The 18,834-nt window shown below is 31.4% G+C and overlaps 3 protein-coding genes across 11 annotated transcripts; 2 read left to right on the plus strand and 1 right to left on the minus strand.

Moving 5' to 3' along the window:
• Positions 1–321: 321 nt before the first annotated feature.
• On the plus strand, positions 322–2,454 carry Kaz (E3 ubiquitin-protein transferase Katazuke). The gene is made up of 5 exons (XM_072015786.1): positions 322–616; positions 821–1,223; positions 1,298–1,610; positions 1,690–1,999; positions 2,072–2,454. Exons 1-5 carry the CDS (start codon positions 578–580, stop codon positions 2,171–2,173), a joined length of 1,167 nt encoding a protein of 388 aa, XP_071871887.1. The 5' UTR covers positions 322–577; the 3' UTR covers positions 2,174–2,454.
• A 1,651-nt stretch (positions 2,455–4,105) lies between these two features.
• Positions 4,106–12,336, minus strand: LOC139993757 (NADPH-dependent diflavin oxidoreductase 1). 6 transcript variants are annotated; one of them, XM_072015777.1, is made up of 12 exons: positions 12,203–12,336; positions 10,553–12,016; positions 10,386–10,465; positions 7,692–7,812; positions 7,518–7,599; positions 7,289–7,428; positions 6,957–7,102; positions 6,674–6,759; positions 6,438–6,584; positions 6,053–6,361; positions 5,767–5,969; positions 4,106–5,673 (listed from the first exon to the last, which is right to left on the minus strand). In XM_072015777.1, exons 1-12 carry the CDS (start codon positions 12,280–12,282, stop codon positions 5,538–5,540), a joined length of 2,994 nt encoding a protein of 997 aa, XP_071871878.1. In that variant the 5' UTR covers positions 12,283–12,336; the 3' UTR covers positions 4,106–5,537. The 6 variants fall into 6 exon arrangements, with proteins under 6 accessions (XP_071871878.1, XP_071871873.1, XP_071871875.1 ...); XM_072015772.1 differs by lacking the exons at positions 10,386–10,465; positions 10,553–12,016; positions 12,203–12,336 and adding exons at positions 8,110–8,157; positions 9,288–9,928; XM_072015774.1 differs by lacking the exons at positions 10,386–10,465; positions 10,553–12,016; positions 12,203–12,336 and adding exons at positions 8,110–8,217; positions 9,288–9,927.
• On the plus strand, positions 12,298–18,585 carry Trbd (ubiquitin thioesterase trabid). Of its 4 annotated transcripts, none has more exons than XM_072015769.1 (8): positions 12,298–12,429; positions 14,012–15,044; positions 15,165–15,446; positions 15,647–15,848; positions 15,990–16,267; positions 16,336–16,565; positions 16,677–17,112; positions 17,203–18,585. In XM_072015769.1, the coding sequence occupies exons 2-8, from the start codon at positions 14,335–14,337 to the stop codon at positions 17,279–17,281; spliced, it is 2,217 nt and encodes a 738-aa protein (XP_071871870.1). In that variant the 5' UTR covers positions 12,298–12,429; positions 14,012–14,334; the 3' UTR covers positions 17,282–18,585. The 4 variants fall into 4 exon arrangements, with proteins under 4 accessions (XP_071871870.1, XP_071871871.1, XP_071871869.1 ...); XM_072015768.1 differs by lacking the exon at positions 12,298–12,429 and adding an exon at positions 13,051–13,651; XM_072015767.1 differs by lacking the exon at positions 12,298–12,429 and adding an exon at positions 13,405–13,543.
• Positions 18,586–18,834: the final 249 nt, after the last annotated feature.

The following is an 18,834-nucleotide window of genomic DNA, read 5'->3' on the forward strand; positions in this document are numbered from 1 at the left end:
TTGGTCAAAGCCAAAAATTAATCCGCTCCAATGACCAATCAAAAACGCCAAGAATCATTGGCAAGAATAAGATATAACACATACGTTAAATAAGATTATTAACGTAAAGATAAATGGCAAGATCTTTTGCACTGGTATTACGGCTGCCGTAATTTATTTCGCCGCTATAAAAAAATCGCAAAATAAATTCTACTTTGATAGAAACGACAATAAATTCTTTAATTGGTAACAAATAGTTGAGTAAGATTCAGTCACATGATTTAGTCTGAGGATCATCCCTTATTTCTATCGTTAATAGAGCCATCTATTGTAACGTTATAATACTAACGTTTTTATCATGCGTAAACAAAATGATAATTATCTCTATTAAAATAGAGCAAGAGCTTTCACCATTCTTGAAAATAGTAGAGTGTCAAATTAGTTGTATTCATCATTCTGTGCTTATATCCGCAATTTGTATAAAAAGAGATGAATAACTATGATACATAATAGTAAAGTGTATTAGCTCTGACATAATAAATATAATTTTCTTCCAATTTTTAAGTATAACATTTCGCGTTGTTTGAGCATAACCAATATGTCAGACGTTAAAAGCCTCGAATACCCAACGTTAAAGGTACTTGATACTTTTGTAATTGTGTTATGATCTTTTTGTTCATCTGCATAAATTCCTTAGAAACGTTCGAGATCTTTGACAGTTCTTTATCATTTACTAGACTTGCGCTATTTTGTACTAACTTCATGAGTTTTATTATATTTAAATTTACGGAGATCCTGTTACCATTTAAATTAATAAATTAATGCAATATTGTGTTCTTAGGTTCCTTATGAACTTCTCAACAAAAAATTTCGGTTAGCACAAAAGGTCATAGATAGGGAAGCTTCATACGTACAAACAGCAGCTAATGAATTAATAAAGGATAATAAAACCTCTGTTCCTGCTGGGGAGATGAGCCTATTATTAGGTGGAGTTGTGGAGAAACTTCAAACCTTAAAGAGAAAGGCGCACGAATCTATTACAGAAGAGTTGCAGGCAAGCATGGTTTGCAAAAGACGTCTAGAACATTTAAAAGAACACGCCAATACCGCACCGAGCGTTGTGAATCAGTGGCGGAGACAAAGGCTTGATAGAATGCTGATAGAATATTTTCTTCGAAAAGGCTATTATACAACTGCAACTAAATTAGCAGATAATAGTGAGCTTAGAGATCTAACAAACATAGGTACGTTCAATGTTAATGCTACTCGGTATTTTATGAATATAAATAATATTGCTTGTTTCGTTTCATATTTTTAGATGTTTTTATGGTATCCAGAGAAGTAGAAACGTCTTTAGCAAATCATGAAACTGCAAGGTGTGTTGGATGGTGCTATGACAATCGATCTAAGTTAAGGAAATTAGGAAGTACTATGGAATTTAATTTACGCGTGCAAGAGTTTATAGAGTTAGTAAGGCAGGATAGGAGGCTTGATGCTGTCAAGCATGCTAGAAAATGTTTTCCCAATTATGATGATTACCAATTGCAAGAAATTCAATGCTGTATGGGACAATTAGCATTTCCAGCAAATACATCTCTTAGTCCATATAAAGATTTGTTAGATGAAAAGAGGTAAGTATATTTATTAAATTATATCTTATTAATTCTTATAATATATGACATGTATATTTATGAAATACAATATTTACAGATGGGATAGATTAATTGAGCAATTCAGGCATGAAAATTATAGACTTTTCCAATTAGCAACTCAAAGTGTTTTTACGGTAGCATTACAGGCAGGTTTATCGGCATTAAAAACACCTCAATGTTATAGTGCAAACAAAGAAGGGAGAAATCCAAATTGTCCAGTATGCAATGAAGCCCTTAACGAATTAGCTGTTCCATTGCCTTTTGCTCATTGTTCACAGTCTAGACTTGTCTGCAGTATTAGTGGAAAACCATTAAATGAATATAATCAACCAATGATGATGCCAAATGGATATGTATATGGAGAACAAGTAAATAAACTTGTTTCTTATAAAATATAATTATTAATTTACTAAATTAACTTACTATATTTATTATTTTAGGCATTGGAAAAGATGGCTCAAGAAAACAATGGTACTGTAATTTGTCCAAAAACCAAAGAAGTGTTTCCGTATAAAAAGATAGAAAAAGTGTATGTTATGTAAAAATTACTGACTCAAACACACAATTTGTATTATATACAATGCATCTTTCATATTCTAACTTGGAATATTTACTGTTTAATACTGTATACCGATATTAACAAAGGGAATAACTTCTATTTTTAAGGAAATATTTTTTTGCAAATTTTATTTGTGATCATCTACTAGAATAAAATGTGATACATATGAATAATGTGTGTTATGAAAAACGTTCTAATTTTTCGATATAAAAAGATATAAAAATTACTATGATAATGTAAGTGGTTATTAAACATGAAATCAGATTTTTGTCCTTACTCATTTATTTAACATCATTTCTACAATAAATTGAACAATTAAAACAATTCCATAAATCTACGTTTCAAGACGCATTTTTCGTAATGTTTGAACTTTGTAAGTATATTACAATGATACGTATTTATATTTATACTTTGCATGCCCAAAAATTTTACCATAATAATGGTAAGATTTATGTTGTAACATTGATGTATTCTGGCTCCTACCTTGCTATACAATTTTTTGTTGTTTCTTTTTCATGTAAAAAACAGATGTACCACCATTCAAATACTTTTTAAAGTGAATAATTGTATTGTATATCTTAATGAAGAAAGTCTAATCTACCTAATGATATGCATTAAGCAATTTTAGATGAAATATGTCCACGAGTTAATTGATATAAAAATATCCTTTCTACGCTCTACCAGCTTTAAGTTCAATGATTTTCCAATCATTGGTTTTATTGAATTTTATTTATAATTTATTGTCTGAATTGCTTTATGCAGAGGATTGTCCTTCTAGGAATTCGGATTCTATATTTTAGAATAAAATTTGTGGTCAACCTGGGGTACAATATTTGAGGTAATTTAAGGTTTACCATTAGCAAGATTTGTTTATATATATATATATATATGGTTCTGATAATTTAGCTGAGCATAATTTGAAAGTGTATAGGAATATTAGTTATAACTGTATGTGTGAATTGATAGAAATAGAGCATAAACAGTATTATAAACAGTAAAACAGTATAGCTTACAAGATGGTGTATACAATAAAAATGCAGATTTATAATTGCCACATGTTATTACATGTAGAAGTACTTAGTATTTACAGATCTTACTAACTGTACCAAAACAGAAGTTCATACTTAATGATGTATACTTTTTTTTTTTTTTTTTTTGTTATAATGAAAATAACATGTGTACACATATGTACATATGAGTTAATATATGTAATAAAATCTATTGAAAGTAACTATATTTTTAATTTTGTCAAATAATAACTTCACATTTATTATAAATAAGGATAAACAATAAATAATAAAATAGTATACATTATAAAGTAATAATAAGAGAACGCGTCTTTCCACTCAATGTAAAATATGCAGTACTTCGTTTAGATGTAAATAAATAGTAGGTCATGTCATAAGTAATATCGTTTCTTATCTTACTTTAGATAAACATGCGTATCATGTTTCGCTGAGATGTTTTTATAGGAACTTCTCCCTCTGTTTTTCTCTAATTATTGAAACAATTAGATCGATATTTTTCACATTAAAGAAAGTTATTAGATGAATGTCAGCGAAAACCATTTGCAGCATTGCATGCTATACAAACTTAAAAAAGGCAGTGCAACTAAGGATACTGTTAAAAATGTTTGTAAAGTATACGGTGAACACGTTTTGAATGTGAGAAAATGTCAAAAATGGTTTCCGAAATTTCCGTATGACGTTTTTGAATTTTCTAATGAGCACAGGTCCGGCCGAAAAGTAACGTTCGAAGTCGAAACATTAAAGGCTGTGTTTGAAGTAGGACCTCCTTAGACTGCTAAGGAAATAGTAGGTAAATGCATACATCGATGATTAAAAGTAAACGGAAGTATTAATTTTTCTCATTGAAAGTTAGAGTCAAAACGCGGCGTTACTTATGCTATGACCTATTTCTTTTTCGCAAGTATATGAAATAAATATTATATTAGAGTCTTAGTAAACTTGTTAGACATTATGATATTTCAACTTTACACATTACCTTAGCCCTCTTTTTAATATACAGTATGTTGATTGAACAAAAAGCATAGTAAACACACGATATTACATATAACATGGTAAAAAAAGAGTAATAATTAGAAATACAAAACAAAGTAAATGAAACAAACGCATATTATTGTCTTGAATTTTATCGAGACTAACGTTAATCATATCATTTCCAAATTATTCCCGTTTTGTAGAACATTTTGAGTTATTTGAAAAGACAAATACTAATTTTCTAATATTTTAATAAAGAAGAGTTGTTATATAAAACTAATACTAAAATCATATAAAACACAAAATGTGTTTGTAATACAAATATACTTACAAATGTATCTTATAATAACGTTTGTAAAGATATATATAAAACAACCTATTACTGAAAATCAGGATATAAACATACAAAATATAATAAGACAATTGAAAATGAATGATTAAAAATTATGAAAAGCTACTCTGTGCAAAATATTTATGTACCTTGGAAAAAATATTTGAATATGCTCTTTAAATGCATATGTGTGTGTTTCAACATGGTAAATATTTTTAATTATTCGCTATAATCAGCACATTACTAAACATTTAACAAAGAAGAAAATCATTTTCCATTTTAACATCTTTGTTTTCTAAATAGGATACAGCTCAGTCCTAAATTTTGTTAAATTGTTAGTATGAAAAGTTTACAAACCACAGTCTTATTATAAATTTGGTCTATGTAAATAACAATTGTTAATTGTACAGATCTTTTATGTGCTTATTTTAGCGGCTTTGAGTTAACTGATGCGTGTGAAAAACTTAATAATATATGGATATTAAGGCTTATTGGTCCAATTTAGTATTAATAGTTGCATTAGGGCAGTGATTAAATATCAATCTCACAACTATGAACTTGATGTAATAACAGAGATCTATATCATTTTTTTTTTTTTTTTTTTTTTTCAGATTTTAAATATTCCATTATGAAATATTTGTTTTCAACAATACAAATTCGATTCTTTGAGGTATTGTTTAATGCTTGTATTTCTTTTTCTTTTTTTTCTCTTTTATATTGTAACAAAAAGATTCATAGCATTTTAAAGAAGTATGAAACAAACAAATAAAAATTATTAACATCTTACTTTGCCAGATCATCTTATAACATCAAAATTTTCAGCTTTATTATTAAGTGCAGAGAAATCTATTAAATTCATTTAATATCATAAATAGAGTAATGTAAAAATTAAATTGAACTTTATATTGATGAACTTTCATCTTATTCTTTTCCTTGTGCTCATCTTCTTTTGATTTTCCTATCAAGTGAATGTCTTTAAACATGGATTAACATTTTATTATTGAATGTTGTATGTATTAAGATAATTCAAATGATATATTTGCTACCAAGATGGGCATAACCATAGAAAATAATATTCCAGTAAAGATCCCTGTGATTAATGATGCTGCCCCAAACATACCAGCTGTTGCCATATATTCAGAATCTACCATTCTAAAATAAAAATTCGCTCTCTAATATGTTTTAATATTAAATATTTAAAAAAAAGGAAAAAGATTTTAGTTTTTCTTATTGTATAAATCTCACCTCGGACAATACATCATCGATAATGAGGAAAAATAGCCACTACTTATTCCCATTGTAACAGCAATTAGAAAATAAATCCAGTCATTACTAATGTGCACTGGTAATATTCTTGAAACACCATTTGGTTTGTAATTACAGAGTAAAAACAGTGGTATATACAAAACACGTAAAAGAACTGGTATTATTAAGTACTTTTTACTAGGCTGCAAAGAAAAAAAAAATAATGATTTAAAAATTAGTTTCTGCATTTATTACTTAATAAATTTCGATTAAAAAATTTACTCACCCACTGAACCAACGATGCGATTGAGCTACCAATGAGAGCAGTAACGTTGAACGTGAGAAAACACATAACAGTACTGTAATAATTTGATGAAACTATAAAATTAGGATCCGAACGAACAATGTCAGATTGAACAGATGGAAATAGAGAAAGAGTTACGAAAAATATGAAAAATGTGTTGAAGCACTGAGGAAAACATTGTTTAAATATTTTCCAGTATGGCGGTCTGTTATTTTTGTCTCTTGAATTATTTTCTAATTGCCTTTTATTTATTCCTTTCTGATGTAATAATTCACGATATCGGTAAAATCTCTACAATCAATAACAATTCATGTAAAACATTATACTTACTCTATAATAAAATTGATAAGAAAATTGTATATCTTACATTTATCGGAAGTGCAAAATAAGTATCAAAGCATGCAAGAAGAATAAACAGAGCAGTTATAAAGTAATATATTGCCGCAGTCCGAGGATTTGGTGCCATATACTGAGCAAGAAAGTTAATCATCGCTGTAAATGTTCCACTTATATTCTGAAAGTAACATAAGAGTAATATAGTTGAATATGTTGTACATATTACATGAAGTTTTATATCACAAAACTGTACAAGTCGGTGTTTACCGAGCCTAAGATAACAGCTCCTGTGTACTTTGTGGGTAACTTAGCCACCATACCAAACACAGAGTTCTGGTAAATTCCATTAGCAGCTGAAAGGTGTTTCATAAATAAAAATTAGTACTATGTGGATGTGAATGTTCTTAGAAAGTACATTTGACACTAAGTAAAAAAGTGGATTATAATTTAAAAACAATGTACTCTCTAATTGCAAAATATAAATATAATTTATTTAAAACACATAAATGACTGTTATTTTGGAATTTCTGCAAAAATAATTTTATCTTACTGTTTAATATAATAACAGAAATCATGGTAATCCAGAAAAAGACACCTGGCCAACCAGAGCTATCAGTCATTGCCAAAATAACGGTACATACAAATATTAAAACTTGTATGAAGATGCCCCATACTATACGTGTTGTCAAATTGCCACTAAAAGAATTAAAAAATTGTCTTTAAATACAGATACTTGATTCTTATTAAGTATCTGTAGATTATCACATGATGATAAAGACTATCATATACAATGAAAATACTCTAGAGAATATGTTTTTCAGAAATATTAAAAGATAACACGTATATAAGACATTAATTTGAAATTATACAGAATATACACACCCAAATTGCATAAATACATTTAACCAATTAAATAGTAGATTTGGTATTTGTGCTGCAAATCCTAAGTATGCAAGAAAATTCGTGGCATAGTTTGATTGAATTCCTGTATACTCTTCAGATAATTTGTAATTAACAAAATACTAGAAGAATAATGAATTTCATTGAAAATGTATAATCTACGAAAAATTAGTGATAAAAAAGTGAAAAAATATGCTTTAAAGAGTCATACATTTTTTGCTGTTATGAACATATTCCATGGCATTAAGACACCAATTCCATGTAGTATCATTATGCAGAATACTATGTTTAATCTAAAATTATATAAATAAGCAATTAGAATTAAAATTTTTAGTAAATTATAATAAATAACATTGAAAGTATGACATTTTATTTATATACATACCTATCTTTAGGAGGATTTAATTCAAGGTCTGCTTGATCCATTGTAACTCCTCTAAAATTTAATTCATCATCAGGTCTGCCTGTACCTTCCCAACCAGGAGAAAGACGAACAGGTTCAGTGCCTACAATAAAAGATCTAGTTTCACAATATGCTTTGGATAACACATATACATATGAATTTAATGATACTGCAGTTAGATCTATCTTTAGAACACTTTACTAATGCTCCAATTTAAAGCAATTTATTAATTTAGTAATCATGATACAAACACTTGATATGTACGTTACACACTCGTATGATTTTATATTTGTATCTTGGATTTATATAGCACAGAGGATAAAAAGAATATATAACAGCATTAATCTTAATCGCATAAATATTATGTTTATATTTTGCAAAAAATAAAACATGTAATTACCGGCTGGTACACGATCTTTAAAAGTGTTATAGGAAGATTTAATGTAACCTGGGAACATTGATATAAAGTTTATTTTACTTGTAATCCATGTCTGCTTAAATTATACCCCTATATAACATACATAAGATCATGCTATATTCTATAGTGATAGAATAGCAAAAAATGCCATAAAATTATGGAATTGAATAGCTAATTTAAACATATCGGGTACATGGTGTCAATTATTAAGATATAATTACAATATTAATTGATTAACTAATGATAATTATCATAATAACGCAAAAAATATATATATACATGCTATTTTATAATATGTCATTCATAACATATTCATTTCTGTTTCTTAGATCTAAGATATGTTTATATTTAGTGTGTCAGCAAAAAAATAATGTTCTATATAAAACATGACACCTTTGTACATATAATATGCATACAATATACTTCTTTCATAATGCAATTTAATAATATGCATTTTAAAGAATCGTAAAAATTATTGTAGAGAATTATTTAGAACATAGGAATTTTCATTATTTCATTTCACTTATCTCAATATGCATGTACAAAGTTTTGCTTACGATAGAAAGATAATTAGAAAGAAACACGCCTTTGTGTTTATTTTCTGTCATTTTTTCCTACATTTTTTTTTCAAAGTTAGTTAGTAAAAAGGTCAAAAGCTAAAGATAACTAGATAATATTTTAAAATGAAATTTTAACAGAAGATCACGTATAAACTTCAGATCCTGTATATACTTAGAAAAATGAACGTTTTTTGTATTACTTTTTAAATAAAATTGACAAATTAAATTAAATATATCAGTTAAATATTTAAAAAAATAAAAAGGATACAGAATCAAATGATTCTAATGTAATCATCATATAATAATATTCGATAATAATTAATATTTAAATATATATATAACGTGTAAAAATAATACTTAACATTTCATAATAGACTGTTTTTTTTAAGAATGAATCTAAAATCACAGTGAATTTTATGAATCTTCACCGCCGAGACCGGTTTAGTGGAATATATGCGATAAAAATAAAAAGAAAGGAAGGTGCACGTTTGTAAGAAGGGTAAAGCTGTAAGTATTCAAAATATAGTAGTAAGGCTGAAACGATTAACGTTCGAAAGTGTGAAGAAAAATGATGCGATAAAGAAAGGCATTAGTATATACCTTTCGCGGGCACAATGCGTGTTCCATTCGAATCTTTTAACAAAGTTTGTTCCTCGGGGCCCACACTAAATTCCTTCTTCGTGTAACTACCCGCCATTTTTTCACAGTTTGTAAGATTAAATCAAATTAAGAGCTGTTGCAATATTGAGGGTTAATATACTTCACGTGTTAGTGAAGGGTGTTAGAGTGGAGATAAATCTGCGATAATTGCTTCGTCTCAATACAGTTCCGTTTTTGCCAGGTAGACGGATATTCAGAATTCAAATAATCATTGGAAAACTTGAAATGCGAGAAAGTATTTAATTGACATTTGCAGAGTTCTCCCAATTTCTGTGGAATTCCGTGTCTGACGAAAATACTTTACGAGTTTAGTGCCGGGATCACTGCATATTCGATAGTTAAGGCTTCAAAGTTATGAATAGAACTGCTCCCCAATGTGCAAGACATACCATCTTTCTGCTTTATTTTTTATAGGTTAAGATAAGATAGGGGTTAGAGTTCGTCAAGCGAGCTCCACGCTGCGCGGAGATTCAGGAATAACCACGAACTAGTTCAAGATATTGTGATACGCGCGCACATCTATAATATTCAAATCAACAAACAGAAAAAGTCTAACATGATGGACGCAATTGGCAAGACTAATGTAAGACAATTAGTTCTCCTTGACTGATACATGTACATTATTGTACATATTTATATCGGTATTTCATTTTTGTATGTGAGATACCTTTTATTTTAAAAATATTGCTAATCTATTCTATATCTAAAATTAAAAAGTTTTTATATTTACATGAATAAAAAGGAACAAAATGATACCATAGTTCCCATTTTATACATCCAAACATAAAATTATAAAATTTTATTTTTAAATGCTTTCGATACATACTATCGCATTTTTATATGTGTAATTTTTAAAATGGCAGACATGACTAATTTTTTTAAAAATCTTTTATTAACTCCAAGTTTCAACTTGATACCGATCTTCATTTTCTAAACGTTTAACAAAATTTTCTGCTTCTTCTTCAGTTGATCTTGTCATTTGTTTGATTAAATCAACAAATTCTTCACGAACACAATTTGGCATATTTTTAGAATTGCCTGCTAGGTAAATGTTACCATTTCTATTAAGAAATTCCCAACAAAGTTGCTTCTGACTATGTATAACATGTTGTACATATCTAAAATATTAACAAAAATTTAGTTACATAAGGTGCAAGTGGCACATTTAGGTGAATAATTTACATATATAAAGAGTATTTACTTACATTTTATGCTCTTGATCTCGGGAAAACGCGCAGAATAAATTTAAACCTTTTTGCAGTGATAAATATTCAAAATCATCTTTACAATGGTAATCTTTTTTCTTGTTTCTACAGCCAAAAAAGAGGATACAATCATTTAAATTATCATCCAATACACATTTATCTAATATAGCTGAACGAAACGGTGCAATTCCTGTTCCAGGACCGATGAATATCATTGGCTTATTGTACTCAAATTTAAATGTTCCTTTCTGTATCCAAAATATTATCTTGTCTTCCTTTTTCAAACTCGCCAACCAATTAGAACACAATCCATATCTTGGCTCTAGTAGTTTTGTTCTATACTTCACTACTGCTACTAAGAGATGAATTTCATTTTCAGTAACCCTTAAACTTGAAGCTATGCTAAATGCACGAGGCTTTATGGGAGACATAATTTCAAATAATAATTTTACATTTAATTTACTAGTTGTATGTGGAAAGTCTGCTAGTAACTCTAAAATAGTTCTTCTTGGCCTATTGATGTAATTATATAGTTCTTCTTGACCACTTGCTGTTGTAAATTCATGTAACTTGTCCTTCTCTAATTCATTTTCACTGATAAGAGATAACAGTTGCATCGTAGATCTGCGTGGCTTAAAGCTTAAATCCCAATACTGCTCTACAATTTGGTATAAAGTTAGAATTTGGTTTAGAACATTAGGTACTTTAATTTCTTTTTCAGTTACTTGAATTAACATATCCGGATTTAATTGCACATTATTGTCATTTAATACATCAAAAAATTTTTCAATCTGTTTTTGAGAATTCTTGGGTCTAACATACACTATGTCTCCAGGTTGGTAATTAATGTTATCTGATCTAAATTTAATTAATCTAACATCCTGAAAATGATCTTGTGCAGTAGTTCTTACATTTTCAATTATTGTACCCACTTTCACTTCATTATTTGTAAATACTTCTTTCATGAAAATATCATGAACTGAACAATATTCATTATTCATGGAATTTCTGTCTCTCTCTGATATATGAAATCTCTCAATTATGTTATTTTCATTATTAATCAAATCTATTATGGAAATATTAAATGTATTTCCAACTTTCATCCACATTTCTTCTAGCCAAGAATCAACAACAGCATCAATTCCTAAATCATGTTGATCATCTGCTAGCCCAATAGGTAACAGTTCCTTTGCACCTAGTTGCATTAATCTTCTGTTTAGTTTTTTTGCTGCGAAATTAAATTTTTGATAGGAACTGTCACCTAAGCCTAATATTCCATACTTTACATTAGAAAGCAATGTTGTTGGGAGATTTTTTCGTAATAGAAGTCTCCAGAATTGTCTCATATTATTAGGAGGATCTCCTTGGCCTGTGGTTGCGACCACAAACACTATCATTTTTTCTGTATCAAGATTTTGAATGTTATAATCATTCATTGCAAAGACACTGGTTTCCAGGCCTTTTCTGAAATAAAATTGAAAAGAGACTGTTGTAAAAGATATTGTATTCTTAATATTAGCATCAGTAATTATATTACAAAATAACATTGATAAAGTTCTTAATGCTAATTAATGATTTCAAACTTCCTAATTGCGAAACAATATACATATATCTTTATCTATACAATAGAGGGAAGGACAATAACAAAACCTTTTGGCAGTTTTCCAAATTTGTTCAGCCACATCTTGTGCAGTACCTGTCTCACTACCGTACAATATCGTGATTCTCATAATGTTCTTTGTCGTAAAAAAATTTCGGGCGTAAGTCTTCTGATAGAAAAAGAGTTGTATCGTGTCACGAGATACCGCTATGTTACCAATTTTCAGCTGTTACACCGTGACGTCATTGGTCGTTTAGCAGACGATATCTGGAGAAACGTAAGTTTCACGAACGGGGTATGTAAACTGTAAAAAGCAAATATAATTGTTTTTCTCTGCGTTAAATGTATTTCGCATATGGTAATGGTCTTACTTAATCAAATGTCAAGGATAGATGTCTAGGCTAAGCCCCATTTGGCGCTTAGCCCAGGATATTTATAAATAAAAAATAGCTTCCCGTGTGCATTGCGTGAACGAATGGTTTATTATGACTATTATATACCATAATTATGCCACTCAGCGATTGCTTCTGCAATATTTATATCTCGGTGAATTTACATATTTTTATACGTCAGAAGGATAATAGAACGCTTTGAAATCGGTACAAGATCCAAAAACGAAAGAAAGAATCGTAGCGCATCTTAAAAACCGGAAGCCGACATGATATTATCAGTATAACCATAATAGAAAATATTCGGAACTATTTGTGATATTTTACGAGGAAATTATTCGCGTACATGTGTTAATCACCTTCGCGAACGGATTAATTTGAGAGAAATGAGCGGGTTGTGGTTAGGATGTCCATGGATGAACCGCGTGACGTAACTACGTGAAATGTCGAGTTTTTCCAGATGAAGTGACGTTGGTAGTACTGACATCTGTTTGCGAATGATTGTCAAAACCTATTTTCTCAACGAAGTCCGCAGTTTTGCATGCCAGTATCGTAGGAAAACATCATGACTGCGTTCGATTTGTAAAAAGAAAAGAGGCGCAAAGTGCAGCCGTGAGAAAGATAGCGCATCTGTTTTGGAGGAGTGAGTGAGTGCAGAGAAAGGTTTCTCGTTTCGTTTCACTCGTCGCGTTTCACCCGTTCGACGAGTGACGTGCCTCGGGTCTTCGTCGGTGGGGAAGAAGATTGTACTTGGATTTTAACGCAAATAGAGAAGACGCGGGTTTTCGTCCTTGCGAAAAATTTATCGCGCGATTGTGCGTCTTAACCTTTTCTATTGTTTAAATGCAATTAAAGTGGGCTGCTGGCCGCAGTGTGTGATTCCTGCGGTTCAACGACTATCCTCACGTCACTTTCGCAGCGATCGACCGATGCATAGTACTTCGATGGAGCTTATTCGCGCGTGACACCAACTTTCGGGACACCAGGCTCGACTTTCGCCAGGTAGCCCCAATTCCGATCTACCACGTGTTATAAGCTTTGCTTTGTTCCGGATATTGTATTCACATTTATCCTTGACGCGACGCTTGCACGACATAAAAGCTCACAGAGGTCAGTCACATTTTAAACTTCGATTACAGTTTACCGCGTTTTGGTTTTGAAACGTTTAGCTTCACCAACGAATTCAATGCCACGCTTCCCTAGAAACATTCGTTCGCACATTGTCATTACTCTCAACATATACATTATTTGCATGTGATTAATGTGTATCCAATGTAAATAAAGGAGCTCTTAGCGAGTTTTTTCTTACCTTATATTATTTTGCGGATGTGTATCCTTTTGTTAAGGTTACAAAATTATCTTTGTTAATAAATTTGACAATGCTTGCTTTCGTTTAATGTTATATACATTTGTTTATACACGTCATGTTCTTTTCTTCATTAGTCATACCTTTTCTTTTTTTCTTTGCAGATTTTGGTAGCTGTCTACATTTACATTACTGTGGCAGCTTTTATTTTCCTACATACGATCAACATGTTTACCACATGACATGAACTTCATTTTATGACAAGTACATAATATCACTAATATTTATGGAAATTATCTTTGCGTCACATTTTATGACACAAAATATGAAAAATTTTATTACATGCAATAACGATTTAACAAGTATTTAATGTAACTTTTGACACCACATTTATGCTTTATAAATATTTTTAAGTAGTGTATGAACGTCACATTGTCTATGCATTAAAGACAATAATATTCACACAATAAAGGGCCATATAGAGAAAATGAATAGCAGGCTTGAAGAACAGGAGTCAAAATGGACATGTGAATATTGTACATACGAGAATTGGCCTTCGTCATTGAAATGCACAATGTGCAGAGGTGCCAAGCCTTTATTAGGGGAGGATATTTACCGCCTACGAGATCCAAGCCCACAAAGGTCTGGATCAAACGTCGCATCTGGTCCAGTAACTCATTTAAGTCCAACAGATTCTTACAATCTTAGTTGTCAAAATGTACCATTGGGAAAGTGGTCTTGCGCAATGTGTACCTATCTTAATTATCAAAATACCACACGTTGTGTTCAGTGTGGAAATAGGAAACCTACAGGTCTCAATCAGTCAATACACTCCGTAGCCTCGAATTTGCATGAACACCTAGCACCTCTTAGGCTAGGAGATCCACCACCAAACTCAGGATCAAATCCTCCTCCGATAAACTTACACCCAGAAAGATATTATAACTTACAAGCAAATTTACATCCCGAGAAGTGGTCTTGTCTTGTGTGTACTTATGAAAATTGGCCAAAAGCCACAAAGTGTGTGATGTGTGGTAATCCTAAAGAAAAAGATAGAAGAGACAGAACAACCAATAACATGGGTATTATTTTACCAAGCCCAGAAAGAGATCATAGCCAGCGTAACTTACCTTCTCCGCCTCATGCACCTTATATTCATCAAACCCAGAGGGATGAGAATTTGGCCGTGGGACGAAGGTAAATTTATTTTTTACATTTGTTGAGAATGATTGACCATTAATCAGAATTTGATTGGTAGAATTAGCGAGATAATAGCGACGAATATTCGAGTTTATTATAAGTTTTCTTATATTGTAGGAATTCACATAGATACCCTGATAGCAGGAATGACAATTTGTCAACTCCTCAATCCCCTAATAATTGTGACTATGAGCGTAGACTAAAACAGTTAAGGCGTCATACTGATTGGTGCTGGTTAAATGCGTGTCTTGGCATTGTGGAAGGTGACAATGCTCCTGTTGAAGCTTATTTGGCAAGTGGTGGTGATCCTGCTCGTCAATTGACGCATTCAGAAGTTCTGCTTCTAAATAGAAGTAGTGCTTTTGATGTTGGACATACCTTAGTACATTTAGCTATTAGGTCTGTGGGAAGTAATTTTTGACAAAGGATTTCTTTATGAAGCTATTTTAGCTTATTTTATATAATTACATGAGCGTATATATTCTTTGGCGATGTTTCAACTTGTTCATTACACGTGTAGCAAAGTAAATCAACTATCATTGAGAAAGACACAGTGTCCAGAAATTGTTCTTTACAGAATTTTATTATACTTTTGACAGATTTCAAAGAGAGGATATACTAGCGACATTATTATCACAAATCGAGGGTTCTGGATCCGGAGTAAAAAGAGTACCAAGTTATGTTGCACCAGATTTGGCTGCTCAAATTCGCAGACATGTCACTAATAGTATCCGGTTACGCAAGGGTTCTTTCCCATGTTATTTTGTCACCGATATAGCCACATTTGCTTTGCCTGCTGAGGTTACTATAACATTATAATTCTTTCTTTGGGACATTATGGGATATTATGGGATATTATAGATATTAGTCTGTTAAAGATATCGACCCTTAGATGTAATGTAGGTTAAATAAATAATATTTAAGGAGAAAATTACTTATTAGGTCGAAGATTTACCAAGTATAGTGCAAGAACAGATGTTGGAAGAGTTATTGGATAAAGAAGCTCAACAACAATTAGAAGGTGGTGGTGGGGAACCACCAGCATTGAATTGGTCTTTAGAAATTACCGAACGTTTAGGAAGTCGTTTACATGCACTTTGGAATAGATCCGCTGGAGATTGTTTATTAGATTCTGCTATGCAAGCTACTTGGGGTGTTTTTGATCGAGATAATGCTTTAAGAAGAGCTCTTGCTGACACTTTACAACAAGCTGGTCAATTGTAAGTATTTCTTACGTCAATTTTTATTATAATATTGTTTTACAACACATGTATTTTTCTTAATTTAGTTTTTACCCCCGATGGAGAGAATACGAAGCATCTCAAGCATCTAGAATGTTGGATTTTACATTAGAAGAGACTCAATGGCAAGAAGATTGGGAAAGCTTATTAGCAACAGCTGCTCAACCAGGAAGTGCTCTAGAGCAGTTACACGTATTTGCTCTAGCCCATATTCTAAGGCGACCTATTATTGTTTATGGCGTTAAATACGTTAAAAGTTTTAGAGGGGAAGATATAGGTAAGTAGTATACATCGCGACGAAAGTAACGTATTATTCATGAGATTATTATATAAGTAAACAAACAAACAAACAAACAAACAAACAAATAAATAAAATATTTTCACACAGGTTATGCAAGATTCGAAGGTGTTTATCTTCCACTTTTATGGGAACCTTCGTTTTGTATTCGCTCACCTATTGCTTTGGGTTATACACGTGGTCATTTCACGGCTTTAGTTCCCATCGAGCCATACACATCGTCTAGAATACCACCTCTATCATCTCATGGTGGTGTAGGCTTGGGTGGTGGTAACGGTCCACTTCAACAGCTGCAAATACAGATGCAGACTACATTCATGCCTTTAATGGACCGAGAACATAAACTCTTACCAATACATTTTTTGAGTCTAGAAGAGGTAGGCCGAGAAGAATCTATTTTAAAGGAATGGCTCGATGTATGCAGGACCGAAGGTGGTATTCTTGTTGCGCAACAAAAACTACACAAAAGACCCTTATTAGTAGCACAAATGCTAGAAGAATGGTTAAATCATTATCGGAGACTCGCGTGAGTAATTTCATTCCTTTCTTTAAATTTCGTTCGTTCGATTTAGATTTCGGTCTACATATAGATGTAAATTAATTTTCGTCGTTACAGTCAAACTAACAACGCACCCTTTTTGAGACCAGCAGTTTTACAAGATTACAGTAGCGATGGAGACACAGAAGATGAATAACAAGGTGGAATCCTTTAAGTTATCGAAATTCAACCGAGAAGACTTTTTCTATGATTTGCCCAAAACTAATCGTAACGCAAGATCTCAGAGATTCGCAACTTTCTGAATACAGCAGAAAGAAGTGTATGAATGTTATAAGACATACATTCATTGGCAATGTATCATTTTCAAATGATCTTTGTACATTAATATCGGTCACTGAACCACTAAACCACTGAACGTCTAAAATTTCATCGATTCGTATTACTTAATTATATCGGATGTTTATTCATCTTTACAAATAGTTGCTGTATTATTTTATTGTTATTTAATCAAGAGACTGCGTAATAAGTAGTTTCGTTGCCAAAGTGCGATTCTGGGTATCAAAGTAGTAAGTTAACGAGTAAAATTTTTGTTACAGCTAATATCGTTTCTATTAGAGTTAGTTTTCCCTCTTGATAAGTTGACTATTACCGAAAATATGTAATATTAATCCTCACAATATGTTTATAACTAAAAAGTTATTAAACTGTTGTGTCCCTGATATTAATAAGAGTTCCTTCAACGTGCAGCGACCAAACGAAGGTCATAATTTACCTTCCAAAACATCAAGTCTACCTTAATCTCCATTCGATCGCACTCATGTTCACGAATAGCGAAGCCTGCATAATGCCAGATATAATCACAGATTCACGTCTTAACGTCATTCGATAACCACCAATAGTGTTAAAGTCATTTGTAAGTAATTATATTAACCTCGAGACAGAGTTTTTAGTTTCTCACGCTTATATATAATCAGCGTAAGTTTATTTTCATTATTTAAAGGGGAAAATGCAACAGTCAGCATGTCACTTAACATTAGCAATTCCATTGTAATTTCTCTGAGTTTCTTGGAGTTAAGAATCGGTAGTAGGCTGGAAGTTGGAGAATGATAAACGTTCGAAATACGTATGATAGACATTCTTCTGCTTCTGCTTCTGTGTGTCGGTTTCGATAGATCTGGATCCAATTTCTCATCTCGTTAAACACTTTGAGAGTTTTGAGTTGAGAGTAAAGGTTTGGTTTCTATCTCATTGTTAAAATATGTACGAATAATTGTATGTTTTGGATTTAAAATCCATAATGGGGTAAAAAGGAAGTCACGTTTAAGTTGTAATTAAGCAGACTCAATGTAGAGAAGATTGATAATTTGTTTCTTCGTTGTTTTGACGAAACGTGTCACATAAATTTGTGCAAAATACATCGGTGTTATTATATTTATAAGAAGTAAAGGAATAAAGGATAAAAGGATCTTCTCGTTTGTTAGTCGTGGAAAAGGGAGAAAAGAGAGAGAGAAAGAGAGAGAGAGAGTGAGAGAGAGAGAGAGAGAGAGAGAGAGAAAAGAGAGAGGAGAAAAAGAAAAAAGATATTCGACGAAGAATATACAGTAGATATTTGTAAAGATCATTGGTCTTTGTCTGATCATACGCGTGAAAGTACTCGAAGATTCTGGTACGGATCATGTGATTTTTAAAGATAAGTAAACCCAAGGGCGGGAAAAATAATTCTGTAATCGTCGTTCGATCATTTGTTAA

The sequence above is a fragment of the Bombus fervidus genome, chromosome 13, assembly GCF_041682495.2.
Source record: "Bombus fervidus isolate BK054 chromosome 13, iyBomFerv1, whole genome shotgun sequence".
Taxonomy (NCBI): Eukaryota; Metazoa; Arthropoda; class Insecta; order Hymenoptera; family Apidae; genus Bombus; species Bombus fervidus.

Bases quoted from the DNA above. Each gene is read 5' to 3' on its own strand.
- Kaz (XM_072015786.1), top strand. From the start codon at position 578: ATGTCAGACGTTAAAAGCCTCGAATACCCAACGTTAAAG. The intron at 617-820 runs GTACTTGATACT...TTGTGTTCTTAG, and splicing joins TCGAATACCCAACGTTAAAG to GTTCCTTATGAACTTCTCAA. The intron at 2,000-2,071 runs GTAAATAAACTT...TTATTATTTTAG, and splicing joins GATATGTATATGGAGAACAA to GCATTGGAAAAGATGGCTCA.
- LOC139993757 (XM_072015777.1), bottom strand. From the start codon at position 12,282: ATGAGAATCACGATATTGTACGGTAGTGAGACAGGTACTGCACAAGAT. The intron at 10,466-10,552 runs GTAAGTAAATAC...TTAATATTTTAG, and splicing joins CGAGATCAAGAGCATAAAAT to ATATGTACAACATGTTATAC. The intron at 7,813-10,385 runs GCAATTCTAAAA...CTTTTATTGTAG, and splicing joins TGGTAACATTTACCTAGCAG to GCACTGAACCTGTTCGTCTT.
- Trbd (XM_072015769.1), top strand. From the start codon at position 14,335: ATGAATAGCAGGCTTGAAGAACAGGAGTCAAAATGGACATGTGAATAT. The intron at 15,045-15,164 runs GTAAATTTATTT...CTTATATTGTAG, and splicing joins AATTTGGCCGTGGGACGAAG to GAATTCACATAGATACCCTG. The intron at 17,113-17,202 runs GTGAGTAATTTC...TCGTCGTTACAG, and splicing joins AATCATTATCGGAGACTCGC to TCAAACTAACAACGCACCCT.